General features: G+C 46.9%; 1 protein-coding gene across 1 annotated transcript in view; it reads left to right on the forward strand.

Moving 5' to 3' along the window:
* Window positions 1-14,461: 14,461 nt before the first annotated feature.
* The window catches only part of FAM171A1 (family with sequence similarity 171 member A1), a 125,830-nt gene continuing 121,402 nt past the window's right edge, over window positions 14,462-18,889 (forward strand). The window contains exon 1 of the mRNA XM_030832411.2: window positions 14,462-14,639. Within this exon, the coding sequence (XP_030688271.1) occupies window positions 14,543-14,639 (97 nt within the window). The 5' untranslated portion in view covers window positions 14,462-14,542. The remainder of the gene's footprint in view (window positions 14,640-18,889) is intronic.

Below are 18,889 nucleotides of genomic sequence, written 5' to 3' on the forward strand. Positions count from 1 at the left end.
AAATGGCATTATTTTGTTCTTTTACCCTCAGAATGGGAGAGAATATTTGCAAATGAAGCAACTGACAAAGGATTAATCTCCAAAAGTTCAAAACAGTTCATGCAGGTCAATATCAAACAAACAACCAACCCAATCCAAAAATGGGCAGAAGATCTAAATAGACATTTCTCCAAAGAAGACATACAGATGGTTAAAAAAGCACATGAAAAGATGCTCAACATTCACTAATTATTAGAGAAATGCAAATCGAAACTACAATGAAGTATCACCTCACACCAGTCACAATGGCCATCATCAAAAAGTGACTCATTGAGAGCCTCCCTGGTGGCGCAGTGGTTGAGAGTCTGCCTGCCAATGCAGGGGACACGGGTTCGTGCCCCGGTCCACGAAAATCCCACACGCCGCGGAGCGGCTGGGCCCGTGCGCCATGACCGCTGAGCCTGCGCGCCCGGAGCCTGTGCTCCGCAACGGGAGAGGCCACAGCAGTGAGAGGCCCGCTTACCGCAAAAAAAAAAAGACTACAAAAAAATGACTCATTGGATTTTGGCCTGAGTGACAGGAGAGATGCTGGTCCCCATCCTTCTCCTTTACTTGTCATTGCCACTCATGTTTTGATGGTGTCCCCTTGGTTTGACCACACTGTACTCCAACGCTTATTTTAACCTCATATTATAAACATTTTTAGTTGGGGTCAGACATGGTGGTTTACTTGGGATAGCCACCTAAATAAAACTCATGGTGATTTTCAGTTTCAGAATTTTCCAGATGCCTACTCCAGGGTGCTGGTGTTTCTAATCCCCCCAATGACCAATGTTTAGGGTCAGCTAAAGAGAGCATCTAATCCCTAAATTTATCCTAAAAGTCATGACTTCTGTGGATGTGACTGCAAGGAAGACAAAGGAAATTTGAAATATTAAGGAGTTTGTCACTATTATCATTTCTTTAGAGCTTTCAGGTCGCTGAGTGCTTTTATTTTTCATATATGGTCACATTTCATCACCTCCACAAACCCGGTAAGGTAGTTGTTATTCTCATCCCATATTTCAGAAATGAAGAAAGTGAGTCTGAAAGAGAAAGTGACTTCGCAAAAAACATGCAAATAGTCAAGGTCTCTGTCTCCACTTCTCCCAAAATGGGCAAAGTTCTTGAAGTTGTAGAAAATCTGAAATGAGTGCTGTAATTACTTCCTTGAAAAATAATAATTCCAAATAAACTAACCCATTGAGTTTTGGCTACTATTTTAATTTGCTTGGGGGAAGTTCAAAGATACATTTCTCACTCAGTTTTATTTATTTGGTTCTTTGAATTACTGCCATCTTGAAAACTTGCTTAAATATTCTCATTTCTTCTTACATTGCTTCTTTCTCTTACCATAACCAGGTACATATCTTCATCTTCATTCCTCTGCATAAATTTAACTGCTTGCTAGTCAGTTATAGAAAACTGATGTTCTTTTTCCTCTTAAATGGTCCTAGTGCCTCTCAGATTCTCTTCAGCTTACCTGCATCTTTCTGTATTTCTGGCATAGAAATAAATAAATGTACCATGTATTAAAGTGGTAAAAATCTCATTCTCAGACTTCCCTGGTGGTGCGATGGTTAAGAATCCGCCTGCCAATGCAGGGGACATGGGTTCAAGCTCTGGTCCAGGAAGATCCCACATGCCGCGGAGCAACTAAGCCCGTGCGCCACAACTACTGAGCCCACGTGCCACAACTACTGAAGCCCACGTGCCACAACTACTGAATCCCACGCACCTAGAGCCTGTGCTCCGCAACCAGAGAAGCCACCGCAATGAGAAGCCTGTGCACCGCAACAAAAAGACCCACTGCAGCCAAAAATAAATTAATTAATTAATTTTAAAAAAACCTCATTCTGTCATTGTTCCTCTTCAAATTTTCCTCCAGCCCCCTTCTCTCTCTCTCTCTTTTTTTTTTTTTTGACACACTGTGTGGCACACGGGATCTTAGTTCCCCAAAGTGGGATTGAACCCCTAGCCCCCCGCATTGAGAGCCAGAGTCTTAACCACTGGACCACCAAGGAAGTCCCCAGCCCCCTAAGTCTCCAGCCCCCTTCTCTTTGTAATTGGCCCCCTTTCAGCTCTCAGGACCTCAGCAAAAATGGTTACTTTAGGGACAAGGTGAAATACTAGAAAAAGTTTTCTGTTTATCCCTCATCTTCCCTTAACTGCACTTTGAACACTGACCAGCTTAGCATGAGGAGTTTTTCTGGGGTTTACTCCCCAGAAGCTGGGCCCCGGGGTCTGTGGTAGGGCTGTCTGCAGCAGCTTCTCAGCCCCAAGCCTCACTCATCTTTCACGGGGACAGATGGCACGCTCAGTGGGGGAGGAACCCGAGCAGCTGTGAACAGCTATCTTCAGGTTGTGGGGAGAGAGACACGAGGCCTGAGCTCCTAGAAAGGAAAAATGATCCGTTTTTGAACCCCAGAGTCCTCACATCTAGCAGAGGTGACCCTGTTCTCACGACAGCCACATTTCAAATGCCAGGTGATGTGTGCAATTCTAGAGCATTGTGGAAAGAGGTGGTTCCCTCCTTGTTTTATGCCCATCCCACCCATCCTTAACTTTGGAAGATTCTGTGTTGAAGAGAAGGGCCTTGGATCTTTGTAAGTCTTCTGTCCCCTTTCACACTGAGTCTTTTTTTTAACTGAAGTATATTTGATTTACAATGTTGTGATAGTTTCAGGTGTACAGCAAAGTGACTCAGTTGTGTGTATGTGGGCATATATATATTCTTTTTCAGATTCTTTCCCTCTATAGGTTATTACAAGATACTGAGTATAGTTCCCTGTGCTACACGGTAAGTCCTTGTTGTTTATCTATTTTACACATAGTAGTGTGTATCTGTTCATCCCAAACTCCTAATTTATCCCTCTTTCTGCCCCCTTTGGTAACCACAAGTTTGTTTTCTATATCTGTGAGTCTATTTCTGGTTTGTAAATACATTCATTTGTACTATGTTTTTTAGATTCCACATATAAGTGATATCATATGGTATTTGTCTTTCTCTTTCTGACTTACTTCACTGGGTATGATAATCTCTAGTTGCTACAAATGGCATTATTTCATTCTTTTTTATGGCTGAGTAGTAGTCCATCGTATATATGTATCTCATCTTCTTTATCCATTCACCTGTGATGGACACTTAAGTTGCTTTTTCAGTTATTCCAAGTCTCAGTCCTACCGACGTCTTTGGAGTGCAGTGCATCTTCTGTTTGGTTTCTTAATGAGTGGTCTTTGAGTGCCTAGATTTCCAGAAGATAAACGATTCTCTTCATCATACCCGTTCCTCCACCTGCCTCTCTTCCTCTGCTCGTATTCCCCTTTCTCACAGAATATCTTCTCTGCAATTTTTTTTGCAGTACGCAGACCTCTCACTGCTGTGGCCTCTCCCGTTGCGGAGCACAGGCTCCGGACGCGCAGGCTCAGCGGCCATGGCTCACAGGCCCAGCCGCTCCGCGGCACGTGGGATCTTCCCGGACCGGGGCACGAACCTGCGTCCCCTGCATCGGCAGGCGGACTCTCAACCACTGCGCCACCAGGGAAGCCCTTCTCTGCATTTTTTTTTTCTTTTGGCCACGCCGCGTGGCTTGTGGGATCTTAGTTCCCCAACCAGGGGTTGCACCTGGGCCCTCGGCAGTGAAAGCGCCGACTTGTAACCACTGGACCATCGGGGAATTCCCTGCATTTATGCTTTTCAGTCTTCAAAAGCTCTTTGACATGTATGATCTTGTCACCAAAGAAGTATTTTGGCACGACTCCCTGCAAATCCCAGTGTGATGTCGTAACCATAAACTTCGCCATTTTACGTGATACTCTCTATAGATAACTGATCAGCGCAAATGGTTTTGTACCCCTTCCCCTCCCCCCAGGCATGGACTGAAACCCCACCAGGGATTAAATTTATGACTTTGCTTTTCTTCAGAGCCAAACACTCAGTCCTTGCCGTGAGATTCCCATTCTTCTCATGTTCCTGCCTCTTAGCTGATTAGCTCTTCCTTCCCCTATGATAGAAGCTTTGGAGACAGGAAAAATAGCAGTTTCCTGTTCCGCCTGGACTGTTTATTATGTTTAATTAACTCCTCTATGGTGATTTCTATTTGTATTGGCCAGGATAACATTCATACTTGAAAGCTTAGTTTCCAACGATGGTTATATTCTATTTCCCAAAGCAGGTCTGGCTTTTGTGATTTACTCCACAAAAAAGGCTGCTACCTCCTCCTGCCCAGGAGGCATCACAGTGGTGGCCACCACTTGGGCATAAAAGACAATTAAGTTCCCACTAGGGAAGTGAAAAGGCAGATCTGTCACTGTCAGTGTCTGTGATGCAGATGTATGTGTGACAAACAAAAAGAGAGAGCGGTGGTAGATTAAGTTTCAAAGCATAATAAAAATTTAAGATCTAATACACAAAGAATTATCATGCTTTTAGGGTTTTCTTCACCTGGTGTGAAGTAAGATTTAAAGAAGGGATTGACTGGGCAAGTCCAGAGTTTCTGGTTTTGCTGCTGTATGTCTCTCATACACTTATCCACGTGGAAAATATCCTTCCCGAAAAAAAAAACAAAAAAGTGCCTTCCCGAAAGAGTCCGGTCTTCTGGAAAGTTTTCTTCACTGTGATAACAACCACAGTCAATGGACATCGGGAAGTTAGGTAAATGCCACTTCTTCCTTAGGAAAGAACCAGCAAACTGTGAGCACCCCCTATCTCTCTTCTCCAACTGCATCCGCCAGATCCTTTCAGTTGTAAGTACAGAAAGCCCAATTCAAAATGGCTAAAAGAGGACTTCCCTGGTGGCACAGTGGTTGAGAGTCCGCCTGCTGATGCAGGGGACACGAGTTCGTGCCCCGGTCTGGGAAGATCCCACATGCCGCGGAGCGGCTGGGCCCGTGAGCCATGGCCGCTGAGCCTGTGCTCCGCAACAGGAGAAGCCCCAGCAGTGAGAGGCCCGCATACCGCAAAAAAAAAGAAAAGGAGTTTATTCACTCAACAAGTGAAAGTCCCAGGGAGACACTGGCTGTATTCAGGGGCTCATATCACTCTCTCCATCTGTAAGCTCTGCTTTGCTCTGTTTTGTCTCCACTCTTAGTTTCTTACATCATGGTGGCAAGATGGCTGCCAGAGGTTGCGATGTTTTAGGCTCTCCTCTCATTAACCCCAGCTGGAAAAGCCCTTCTCTCTCTCAAGAGTTTCAAATTCTAAAAACGTTCTGGAACTGAGTCTGATTTGGACTGACTGGATCGTGGTCCCACCTCTGAACTGGCTAGAGAGGGGGGCTTCCATGCTGATTGGCCAGACGTGGATCACATGTCTACCCTTGGAGCCAGCCCTAAATCACCTGGACTGAGAGGAAAGTGAGGGTAGATAGTTTAGGAAAATACCGGTTCCACTACCAAATGCAGGGAGCCTGGATGCCCCGCAGGCAAAACAATGAACGTGCGCTCTGATCAAGTAACAGCTGCAGCTGCCTCTATGGAAAAGAAGTTGAATAGTTTGCTTTAACATATGCAACTTTTTTCTAGAGCTTCTGAGGCAGATTTTACTCAATCCACCCAGTTAAAATCTCTCCCACTTCTTTCTTGGATGGCTGTGCCCATTTTTGCATGTCTGTAACTCATGTATAATTTCTCACTCGCAAGTACTATTTCTTTCATGTCAGTGGGCAGTGGATCACCATCTCTCCCAGGTTTTAAAATCTTTTATTCTTATGCAAGCTTTAAAGAAAGCTGTACCATAATTTTTGGTGTATGGGTGTGAGTGTTTGGGGGACAAAATTTGATAGAAATGATTTCAAAGTTCAAGGTTAGATACCCTGTAGGAATCACATTCAAGACTCAGCCACAGGTACCTACCTGTTCTGGACTTCAGGCCTCAGTCTAGAACATAAAGTTCCAAGGACACCAAGAAAACGAAATGCTTTATTTTCTCTCCAGTATTCCAGTTTTAATTTGCAAAACATTTTGTGTAATGATATTTATAAAAGAACCAATTCCAGATTACGTTTCACTTTCTGTGGCTTTGTTAAGAGGGAAAGAATCCTCATATTCTGACAACTTATTATTTTTTTAATGTGAACTGGTAAATAAATTAACATTAAAGACTCCAGATTGTGGGTCCAATGTCTCTCTCCCTCCTGACTTTTTTTTTATATAAATTTATTTTATTTTTGGCTGCGTTGGGTCTTTGTTGCTGCACGTGGGCTTTCTCTAGTTGCGGCGAGCGGGGGCTACTCTTTGATATGGTGTGTGGGCTTCTCACTGCGGTGGCTTCCTTATTGTGGAGCACGGGCTCTAGGTGCACGGGCTTCAGTAGTTGTGGCACGTGGGCTCAGCAGTTGTGGCTTGCGGGCTCTAGAGCGCAGGCTCAGTAGTTGTGGCGCACGGGCTTAGCTGCTCCACGGCATGTGGGATCTTCCCAGGCCAGGGCTCGAACCTGTGTCCCCTGCATTTGCTGGCAGATTCTTAACCACCGAGCCACCAGGGAAGCCTCCTCCTGCCTTTCTCGGCTGGTCCTCAGCCTGCACGTTGCTAAAGACAGCCTAGCTATTCTCCCAGCCCTGTTATCCTTACCTGGGCTCTCTCCAGTATGAGACTGGACCACGTGACAGGCCGAGGAAATGAGCCCAGGGACTGTTGATTTCCACTCTCCTCCAGGAAGCACCCATCTTAGTCCAGGAGGCATCGACTTCCCTCATTCCTGACATCCAGGAGACTGTGTAGGGTCCACAGCCCGGCAGAAGGGATTATGAACAAGAAACTGCTAAGTCACATGAGTGACTGTTCTAGAAGGAACAGCAGTGAAAGCATTTCCACTTCATTTGAAGAGTCGGAGCCAGGAGCACCCTAGGGAGCCCCCAGCAGACCTCACAGGGCAGGTATAAGGCCAAGCTAGTGGTCCCCACCACTGTCGAAGAAACTTCCCATCTTCAGAACCAGCCTACTTCTGCAGGGGAAAAATGACCACTATGCATACAGACAGCTGCTACCAAAGCCAAGCTCCGTCCTTTATCTCACCGAATCCACATGACAACACTTGGACAGAGGTACTACTCTTTTCATCCCCATTTGACAAAGGAGCAAAGCAAGGTGAGGAACATCACAGAAGTCCAAGCCCAGTCAGCCCAGAGTCAGCGCTCAGGCATTTAACCATCATGCTACCCGCCTCAGTGGAGAGAGGGTTTACTGTATACGGGAAGATACTGGGGTGCTTCCAAATAAGGTTCCCAGCGAAGGAATCCTATATTTAGCAAGGCACTGATTGGGGCTGGGTGAAAGGGAAGTCTCTAGGTTGTGGGATTTTTCAGTCCGTTTGTTTGATGCTTTTTGTTAGCTTAGGAATGTTACCTTTTATGCCCCTATTGTATGCCTTCCCACCGGGGTTCCTGGGAGTCAGCTGTCAGTGTGCTCAGAGTGAAGATCTGGGCTCTTCCATGTGGCTTGGACCCCATTCCTTTTCCCTTCAAGGACACCTGCCTCATAACTAGATTTCTCCAGGTCCCTGTGTCCCCTCATCCCTGGGAACAGGCCATCCTCCTCAGGGAAGTATACCCGGGACCACCGCTCATACATCTGTCAACACCTTCACCCCATGTAAAGGCAGATTCTTGGGAAGAGGGGTCGAGCAGGGGGTGTGGGAGAGACATGCTTAAGTCTTGCAGAGTGGTGACTCAAAAAAGTTCTTTGAAAAGAAAATATTTTTATTTAGATGAAAATGCTGGTGTTATGTAACACCTTTCTTTAAAAATAGTTGAAAGAGGGACTTCCCTGGTAGCACAGTGGTTAAGACTCCATGCTCCCAAGGCAGGGGGCCTGGGTTCAATCCCTGGTCAGGGAACTAGATCCCACATGCATGCCACAACTAAGAGTTGTCCTGCCACAGCTAAAGAGCCAACTAAGGAGCACATGTGCCACAACTAAGGAGGCTGCCTGCCGCAACTCAGGCCTGGTGCAACCAAATAAATAAATAAATAAAATATTTTAAAAAATTATTTTTAAAAAGTCATCTACTTCTCTTTTAAAAAAATAGTGGAAAGAATAATTTTTGAATAAGATCATATGTGCACCAAAATCTCGTATTCCACGTGACAACTTGCATTTCCTCTGAGTGATAACCAATCAATCAAATCTATGTATACCAGCCAATCGGTAAGTCAGTGGCTTTGCGGAAAGTCAGCTCCAAGCAGGGCATCGTTGGGATCTTGAGCGAGCCACAAAGATGTCGAAAAGGAGGTTCCTTCAGAGCCTGTAAGTTGGGAAGATAAGACATTGCTGTGGAAAAGTTATCATGCTCAGATTTTCAGATATACTATTTTGAGTTTATTTCAAATGACTGAAGGGTGCCCTCTTTTGAGAAGATTCTGGAGTTACTGTCTACATAAACCTTTACCCTAAATACTGATGTCAGAACTCAAGAATCGTGTGCTTTCAGATTGGGATTGACACATACACACTACTCTATATAGAATAGATACCTAATAAGGACCTACTGTATAGCACAGGGAACTCTACTCAATACTCTGTAATGGCCTATATGGGAAAAGAATCTAAAAAAGAGTGATGTATGCATATGTATAACAGATTCATTTTGCTGTACACCTGAAACCAACACAACATTGTCAGCCAACTATACCCCAATAAAGTTATAAAAAGAAGAATCATGTGCTTTCAGACGTCCAAAGTTTACACAAAACATTCCCAGATAGCAGCACCAGATGTTACAGTTTTGACTATTACAAACAGACAGCATGCACTTTGGCCAACGCTGACCCCAGCTCACTGTGCAACCCCACTCTGCATCTTTTCTGTACATGGTCTAAACTCATGTGTTGAAAGCAAATGTTTGCAACTGGTGGGAGCAGGTGGTTATAATGATAACTAACTTTACAAAGCGGTTCGTGAGTGCGGTGAACCTTATGTGCCAGGCTGAGGACACAGTAGCGACGTGACCTGATCTGCATCTTGAAGGATAGGAAAGGATGAGAGGATAAGCATCAACACCAGTCCCACGGCGGGAAAGGCTCAAGTTCAGGGGCCAGTTCAAGACCTGCCTGTCTGAGGAGGGATCTCTGAAGAGTAACTGTGAGAGGGAAGCCCAGAAGGTGGGAAAGCATCTTGAGTTACCTTCTAAAACTTCGGACCCATGGTAAGGACTCAGTCAGTACCTGCCAATTCATATATCAGTCCAAGGTAGCCGAGCGATATTTAGACTGACTGGAAGAAAATATTAGACACAATTTTTCACTTTGGCCAATAGTTATTGAGCACCTATTTTGTGGCAAATATTTTTTCCGGACGCCGGGAATTATGTCAGTGAGTTGGACAAACACCCTGTTCTCATGGAGTTTATATTTTAGTGAGAGTGGCTGAACGACTAAATTAACATTACAATAATTAATATTTAAGCCCGTTGTATTGTCTGAGCAGAAAAATCACCTCCTCATCCCCACTTCCATGTTTAAGGGGCCTGTAATGAAGGGCACTGCTGGAGGCAGAGAACCTTCGTTTAATAATTAAACAGGCATTAAGAGAAATGACCTGGCAGCAGGTAGCTTTGGGTCCAGAGCCTCAAAACTAAGCAGAGAGGAAATGACAAGAAAGGAAATGAGTAAGAAAGTACCACTGGGAAAGAGTTCACCTGAACTTGACCAGAGCTTAGGGGAAGGGAGGCTCTAAGGCACAGCAAAGCTTTCCTCCCTGTTCCAGGTACAGCATGAGCCACACAACAAGAATTCGATTCGTGTTAATTACCTAATCCATTTTCTCCATTAGCTTCCCGTCTTTTCCCTAACTCTTTAAGTTTTTGCGCAGCCTAAAAGTTGAGAATTACATTTTATTTGGACATACGGAGGACATACTGAGGACTTAAGCCCAGGAGACAGCCTCTCAGATAGCTCTGAGGGACTGTCCCAAAGAGGCAAGAGAGGAGCCAGGACGTATAGGAGTGTTTGCAAAAAACAACAACCCCAAAACAAGCAGTTGGAACATCAAAAGATTACTGCTAATTAAAGAAACACCGGACATCTCGAGTTAATGAATTTAGCCCACTTCTGTATATGGGAAGATGCAAGAGTCTGGACTCACTGAAATCGTTCCTTTGATCTGCACCTTAACTATCTGGGGCCAGTATCCTGCTTTTCTCCATCCTGAATCCCCTCAGGGTGCACAGTCTGGGGGTGGCTGCCGCGGCCTTGATGGCCGCAACATCCTTTGTTTACTGATTTGGCAGGTGACATTCTCTGTCCACAGAAGCTGACTTTCCTACTTTCCGCGAGCCCTCCTTGACTCTATGACAGTAATTCCACGGCCAGCAAAGGATTGAACTGGAAGATTCTCCTTGCTCTAATGGAACAGGCAACCAGATTCTCAGGTAGCCACCAGCCTTTGAATATCCTCAACGGCCAAGACCTATTGATGCATCCCAGAGTCTTCTAGTGACACCGGGGCACGCAAAGAACAGTCATACAGGGGATCTGAAATCACACTGCCAGAGATTCACTCTTGTAGGCTAATACACATTTGCAACTTCTCACATGAAGCTGAAAGAAGATCTTGTGGGAAAGTCACATGGATTGACATGGGTGTGACTCACCAATAGAGGGGAACGTGGGAGTGTTATGGTTAATGGGACACATCAATTCCTTCTCAGTAATGTCTTTACCTTTCTCCTTTGTCTTTTGCAAATGGATGGCCAACAGGTTCTAAAAACATGCTGAGCCCTTCCAATTTCCACCTCTGGCTACATTTTATCTGACTTTAATAAAAGCAACAGCAAACAGGAGTTGGAATGTCCATGACACACTTCCTGATCTGTACAAACCTCATACTAAATTTGTTATTCACAGGCAGCTTCTTACTCAGGGGCAGAAGAGGGGGAACAGGAGGGTAGGAGGAGAAAGGGGAGAAGGAAGGACAAAGCCTCTGGAAATAAATTCAGACAATTAAAATTCCACCACATGGGCAGCAACGTCAGGAAAGATTTCAATGGAAGAAATGATCTTGGCCTAAGAAACCTTGACACAGAGCCTCTGACATCAAGGTTTCTGGAAAAACTCAGCCAGGAAAAGTTTCGTATATGGCATCGCTGCTTTTGGCAGAGAACTCGAAAATGGAAATGAAATGCACAGGCAGGCCACTTCTAAGCAATTTCAAGTAAGTACAGTCATAATTCATCTTTAGTCAAACAATGTGAGATTTTAATAAGAGCAACAGGAAAAGTTCTAGAAGGAAAGAACACTTCTGATTTCCATTGTTCTGCAAACACTCCCTCCCAAGCAGTGATTTATTTCACCCCCCCATCCCCACCCCAGTTACTAAGTGGGAGTCTGGTTTCTGGAACAGGAGAGAAGGTAAACCATACTCTTTTATTCCAGTAGAGGAGAAGGGTGATTATTTAATTCTTACATAATTCTAGGCAGACGATATGCACAGTGCAGTTGTTTATGTGATTTTGCAGAATTTGTGCTTTCTTAGCCTCCCACCCAAGTAGCTGGAAAACATCCACATGGGGAGCCAATGCTCATGGGGGCCTCAGCTCTCTTTTTGGCTTTGAGATGGTGCACTGTGCAAAGTATTTAACCTCCTTCTGTTTCATCTGCAAGATGGGATGGGACTTGTCGTTCCGAAACTATTTATACAAGCCTCAGTGTTGCTATCAAGGTATAGAAACTGTTTCTAAACTGCCATGTCATCCACAGAAATTCTGTCACATGCACAATAATAACAACCATTATCTTGAGCATCTACAAGTCCTGATTGTGACCCGAACTTGAATAGACTCATCACTTAGTGTTTACTTAGACTTCTCCCACTCTTAAAAGTTCTAGATCTCTACACTAGAATAGATATAGGACCCCAAATACCAGTGTTTTGGGTGAACACTGAAGCTTGGGGGGAAAATGGTATAGAACAAGGTTTTTTGCTTTTTAAAAATTTTATTTTGAATAATGATAGACTCATAAGAAGTTATAAAAATGGTGCAGAGAGGTCCCTTACCCCCTACGCCCGGTTCCCCGCCCCCAGCATCCCCCAGTTGTAACATTTTATATAACTATAGCACATTATCAAAACCAGGAAATTGACATTGGCACAATACCATTCATTAGATACTGTTAACTGGATTCGGACTTTACTGCGATTAGAACCCGTTTTTAAAACAACGTGGACACAGCTAGAGGTAACCTGAGTCATTTGCATGAGATTTATTCTTGGAGGGAACTTGCTACAGGGAATTTGAGTTTGCTGTCATCAGACCCAGATACTATGGGCAAATTATTTGTCAGTGAGCCTCAGTTTGTTCATCTGTAAAATAGGAATAATAATACCACCCAAGTAAGTTGTCATGAGGAAACACCTCCAGTCCAATGAGTGGCATATATAATACTAGGAACTCCAAATATAATACTGTCCTTGGTTCCCTCATGAGACCTGACACTTCAGCACCCAGGATTCTGTAGGAGTCCCAGGTGCTCTCCCAATAATAACCTGGTTTTCGGTTATTCTTGTTATCATTATTATCTTGCTCAGGCTAGTGCTGTCTCTTATAATCAACATCCCTGACAAAGGCACATCCTCAAAAGATATGAAGTGAGAAGTTTCAACTCCGGGTTGGGCTTAATGTCACTTCTCTTAGAAGCAGCCCCTTACCCCAAGAAAGTGATTTGAAAACTTTGGGTCCGCCCTGCTCCAAAAGCCATCCTCCACCAAGCAAGCTAGCTGGCCTGGACTCTTCGTGCTCCTGGGGGCAGGAACCCAAGCTGGACTTGAGGACCGACTGATCTGCATGGTCCTCTCTATGCTCCCCTCCCCTGGCTCTGATGTGTACCCTGGAATTACCCTAAGGCTTTGACGCTGGAAGTTAGAGGAGGAGGCATCAGGCAGTCCCTAATTGTGGGTCTTCTTTGCCACCTTCCCGACTACCTGCCACCCTGTGCAGGTGCCCAATTTGCACTAATTGCAGCCTTGGTCCTGAGGGTGCCGCTAACACCCACAGGGGCTTCCCCTCCTCCTGGTTTTATTGTGTCTCACAATGACTTGTCTCTAATAAGCCAACTGGGCAAGCGCCATCCTTCATTCTCTTTTTGGTACAGTGCCTGCCATACCTTAATGCCCAATTATAAAAATACGATAATAACCCTCCTCTGGCCTACCGTTCTGGAGGCAGCATGGGGCCTCTAGTGAGCCTGGTGTGGATTTCCCCAGATCGGCGGTCCCGGGCAGAGGTCCCAGGGTCCCTGCAGTGCTGGTTGGGAGATGGGGTGGAGAGAGTCAGGGGGACATGAGGGTTATATGGAGGAAGGTACACAGACAAGAGGGAGTTAAAGAATGGAAATTGGGGCTTCCCTGGTGGCGCAGTGGTTGAGAGTCCGCCTGCCGATGCAGGGGACACGGGTTCGTGCCCCGGTCCGGGAGGATCCCACATGCTGCGGAGCGGCTGCGCCCGTAAGCCATGGCCGCTGAGCCTGCGCGTCCGCCTGTTGCTCCGCAGCAGGAGAGGCCACAACGGTGAGAGGCCCGCGTACCGCAAAAAAAAAGAATGGAAGTTGGTGGGTGGGTGGGTACCTCAGCTTCAAGGAAGCCTGAGGTTCTCGCGGAGAGTTTCAGCCCTGGGGCCAGGATGATTGTCTTATTAGAACCTTGTCTCTGTCACCCACCAGCTACTTATTAAGGACAAACTCCTTAACCCTCCCTAGCTTCGATTTTCTCCTCTGTAAATGGGGATAGCAATACCTACCTCTGAGTTCCTATATTATGAAGATAAAAGTGGGAAATAACAAGTACTTAGGGCCTCAATAAGTGTAAATTTCCTCCCCGCCGTAACCTTCTAGAAACATCCAAGCCCAACACAGCCTGGAGATGTTTGCCTGTCAACACGCAGGCGCTGAGGGCCGCCAACGTACGGTGTACCCGGGCTGGGGGATTCTGTTCCCGCCGACCTTCGGCGTTGGGTGTCAGATCTCCCCTGGGGTTCCTGGGTGGATCGGGACAGGCAGAGCTGCAGGATGCCGCGCTCCTGCGCAAACCGAGAGGGCCATCAGCTAACCTGGTGCGAGGGTTTCGGCCTGAAAGGCAGCTACCGTCTTTCCCAAGAGGCGAGGTAGGGGGGTGGCGGGGCGGTCTGGACGCCAAGGTCGCGTTCACTGCTCCCGGGAGACCGGGTGGCGCGCGGGGCGGACCCGAGGGGGTGGCCGCTCGGGCGGGCGGGGCACGTGGGCTCGCGGCCGCCAGGTGGCACCACGGCCCGGGGCCTGGGCGCCGCCGCGGGCGGGGCGCGAAGGGGTTAAGGAGGCGGCGGAGGCGCGGCGGCGACTCTTTCGGGGAAACCCACCGGGGCGCGCGGAGGCGGGAGCGGCCGTGGGCTGCGGGGCCCGGCGCCGCGCCGGGCGGGGGCGCGGCCAATCGGGCGGCGGGCCCGGCGCGCGCGGAGCCAGGCGATATGGAGGGAGGCGCGGCGGCCGGCTGCCCCTGACGCGCCGCTCCGAGCCGGTGGTCGGCCAGCCCGCGCCGCCCGGGGCCCTGCGGCGCGGAGATGAGCAGGTCGGCGGCGCTCCTGCTCTGCCTGCTGGGCTGCAACGTCTGGAAGGCGGTGACCAAGACGCTGCGGGAACCCGGCGCCGGAGCCCAAGGTCGGTGCGCGGCGGCGGGCTTTGTGTCGGCCGCGGGCCTGCTGCAGAGGCGGCGGCGGCGGCGGGGCTCCGGGGCCGCATTGTGTCGCCGCGGCCGCCCGAGCCCGAGCCGCCGCCACCGGGCCTGCAGCCCCAGCGCCGCGCTCCCGAGGGGGCGGCGCCGCCCGGGGGAGCCGAGATACCCGGGCAGACGCTCCCGGGGGGCCGCGGGCCGCCGGGGTGCGGGTGGCATCAGCTGTTGCCGCCTCGCGTGGCTGGTGTGGATGTATCCGAGGGTCCTTTATGCGCGCCGCGGAGACGCGGCACCATCTCCTCCTTCGCCCGGGCGAGAACGGCAGACCCCGGGTCGCCATCGCCCGCTCCCCACCTCGGGGCTCGGTTCTCGAAGCCCGATCGCGAAGGCTACGCTCGGCCCTTTTGTTGCGGCGGTCGAGGGGGTGGCCGCCGCCCCTGGGGTGCCCCCTGCGCCCCGGGACCCCGAGGTCCGCGGCCGCTGCCCGCCTCCAGCCTGCCGCAGTTTGGGAAAGTTTCGGGGTCTCCTCCCCCTCCCGATGCGACGTCTTTAACAGGCCTTAAGGGCTCTGCTCGGCGGCCCAGGAATCATCCCCGGAAGGGGAGAAAGAATTGGAACTGGGAGGCCCTAATCAATTTTTAAAAAAAAATCATTTCCACGGCTGTGTGTCGCCAGCTCAAGGCTTTTGTCTAATCTTTGGCCTCTGCAAATATGCTTTCCAACCCTGGGAGGAGTGTGCTTGCCTCTGAGAATGGCCACGAGCCTGGCTTTTGTTTTCAAAATAAGAATTTGTTTGGGGGGGAAGCCCGAAGGTTCCTTTGCACGGGTTTGTGCGGTCGAAATCGAGGGCTTCTCTGTTGCCTGGTTTTTCGAAAGGGTGAGTGAGGCCGCCGTGGATGCACATCTGGCGTTCACACAGGACACCAATGCCGGGCCTCGCTGGGCCTCTCTGGTCTCCCGGGAGGGTTTCCCTGCAGCCCTGGAGACCCTCACCCGCACCCCGACCCCCAGACTCCTTGCCCGCGTCCTTTCCTCGAGGAAAGGTGTGTGTTCTGTGAAGTCCGCCCAGCAGACGGAATGCACGGGGAGCGCTCCATCCCAGCTCGCTCCATCCTCTTGCTAGGACCCTGCCTTACGCCCTTTTCCATATGCTCGCCCTCTTTCCTTATGGCAAATATTCAGAACCCAGAGCCCGGGAGTGCCTGGGAGCAGAGAACCCAGGTGGTTTTCCACCTCTCATGTTGAGACAGGGAAGGGAGTTCCTACCCACAGTCGGTTGGGGTTTGATTTGTTACCTACATGTTGAATTCAAGGTTTTCATATTCATCGCTTGCTGTATCATTTGCTGGAGTCTCTTTCATGCGTCGCTTTTTCTATAGCTGTGATGGGACAAGACCATTCTGAATTGTGTATAAACTTAGTAATGTACATTACGGAAGGGGGAACATTGACAAGGTACAGAAAAGACTGTCTCTTCATGTAGGAAATGAATGTTTAGGACATTAGCTCAGCAGTGTTGAATTGTAGCCTCTTTCATTAATCCCCTACTGCTCTTTGAATCAGCTGTTTCAATGAATATGATATTTGTGTTTCAACGAGGCCATTAATTCCAAAGAATGGGTGGAATTTTTTGTTTTGCACTTGGAATAGAGATATGGAAACATTAAGTTTGTGCACTTATAAAATAGGGGAAAGCATAGCCTTAACTGGAACAAAAAAGTCATGAAAAAAACCTACTAGGTCTAGGTCAAACACCACATTTTGCAGAGAGCTTGCTGCTAAATATTTTATCTGGTAACTAAAGTCTCAGAAATGGAATATTCTGCGCGGTGAGTGAGAAAAAGTCAAGCTGTGAGATGTTTATGCACAGCTAGGAGTACCTTAGTATATTGTGTGTTTGGAGTGGGAGATCAAGTATCTTGGAATATTTTTCCCCAGGATTACTTCCTTGTTTGGGTAGGATGGCTTTTTAAAGAGCTGAGCCCAGGAGCTCTGCTAGAACTCAGGGTCTCACTACCTGGCATCTGGATTTTGAACTAGTACCGTGTTTTCAGGGAATGGACAATTGCTCCTCTAACTGTAGAAGGTCGCCTTCACCCCACTGAGTTCTTCAGACCATTTTGAAATTTATCTTGTAACATAGTTTTAAAATTCATGTCTTCTCTGCTCTCTGGGATCACACACACCATGAAGACAAATGCTATCTCTGATTCCACTTTGCATTTTCCGCAGCAGGTTGTAGAGGGTTTTGCACAGAGCTGGTGCTCAGGTTGTGTTGAAAGAAAGAGTAAAGGATTGAAGACAGCTAGTGCATATACTAAAGGGCACCATGCATACACTTTAAGAAAAAAACTTCATGCTTACCTGCCCAGAAACCTAATTTGTAAGAGTTTTGCTTTTATTGTAGAAACTGTTCCATGAATCGTACTTTTTTTTTTTTTTTTTTGGCTGCGCAGCTTGTGGTATCTTAGTTCCCTGACCAGGGATCAAACCCATGCCCCCCTGCAGTGGAAGTGGTTAGGGAGTCCTAACCACTGGACCGCCAGGGAAGTCCCTACGAATCATACTTTGAACATGCATTGTGCTCACATAGATGTTATGCACCAACCAAATTTAGATTAGGAAAAACTACTTAGAGACCTCAAACACGTAAATCATGGGCCAGAGCACCCCAATTAGATTCCTAGGCCTAAATGACACCTTCCTTTTTAAATGAATCCTTGTTATGTCAGAGGAAACTAACATCTGCAAAATTTCTCGGCATCACTTTGCTCTTTATATATTCAAGATAAAATTTAAAGTTTGGCTCTCCCTACTGTAGCTGCTTTGAATCAGCAAAGGGATTTCAAAGGCAACAGTTAGCTGTCACCATGAGGCTTGGCTTTGCTGGTCATGAATTTGAACCAACTCCAGCATATGATTGCGTGTTTTTATGAAGTGTTTCCATTTGAGTTGCCCTAAAGTGGTCATAGTATCTAATTTTTTTCCTGGGAATTTATAGAAACCGTTATTCACAAGTATCTACTAATTCTGACTTTCTCCACCTCTTACACAACTGTGCGCTAAGACCAGCTTGATAGAGGGGGCCCCTACTTGAAGAGTGGTAAGCTGTGCAGACGTGCTCAATGAGATGTATTCTTGAACCCCAGCACTCTCTTTATGTGCCAGAAGAAAGGTCAGAGCTAGGTTGCTGCTTATTCTCTAACAGTAAAGTATTTTGCAATGATGTGCTATTTTTTTGTTCCTCTCAGAAAAGCTACAATCTATCATAACATTTGAGGTGAATGGTTGGCTGTCTCTCTTCTCTGCAAAAGGTCTATTCCTGGCCAAATTCAAATTTCGGTTTTTAGAACATCGTGATCAGTTGAAAGACCAGGAAGGGATGTAAGCTATCAGGAGGATTATCCAACAGGCATGACTTATGCTGACAGTATATTAAGAGCATAACATCTAAATAAAACTCATGGGCTCACATCCTGGGAAACTGCAGGACTTGAACTTGCCGAGACCTCTGGACTTCCTTGCACGCCAGGTGTGGGAATTCTATGCAGAAGCGACAGCAATGTCTAGGGAATTTCTGGCAAAGTCTTTGAGATGAGTTTAAGCATTATTTTTGTATCCTATTTGTACTTGTCCTGTAATGCTTGGTAACTTACAGCTTATTAGCTTAGAAACCTAACCAAAAGAAAGAAAATATTGCATGGATTTCCGAACTAACAGCTTTCAAGTGAAGGTACTTTCTCAGTTTTAATCAAGCCTTCATTTTAAACAAATTACTGATATGTCTGTAAATCTGTTTATTTTCATTATTGTTGGCCAATGCTAATTTAGTAGTTTTATTAAATACTGCTTACTAAAAAGGCACACGGAAATAAGTTGGACAGGCAACAGACGTGTATAATACTCTATATTGAAGGAAAAATTGAATATAAAAACATTTCAGAAATCTAGTTGGAAGAATTTGCCCTGTGATAACACATATACATCAGTAATGCTTTTATAGTTTGCTTTTATATATGACTTCCGGACCTTTAAAGACCACAGTCCTGGCTAAATTATTCAGTTCCAGCAAAAACGGAAGTGAATGTATTTTAACAGTACTTTTTAAATTAAGCTTCGGCACCCTAAATAGACCAACTCGTTATAAGAAGTGATCGTTCTTAAAAATTCTATATTGTGACCCGATGGTGTGCCCTACATTCAGAAAACCATTACGTACTTTCGTAAAGTCAAACTT

The sequence above is a fragment of the Globicephala melas genome, chromosome 2, assembly GCF_963455315.2.
Source record: "Globicephala melas chromosome 2, mGloMel1.2, whole genome shotgun sequence".
In the NCBI taxonomy this organism is placed as follows: Eukaryota; Metazoa; Chordata; class Mammalia; order Artiodactyla; family Delphinidae; genus Globicephala; species Globicephala melas.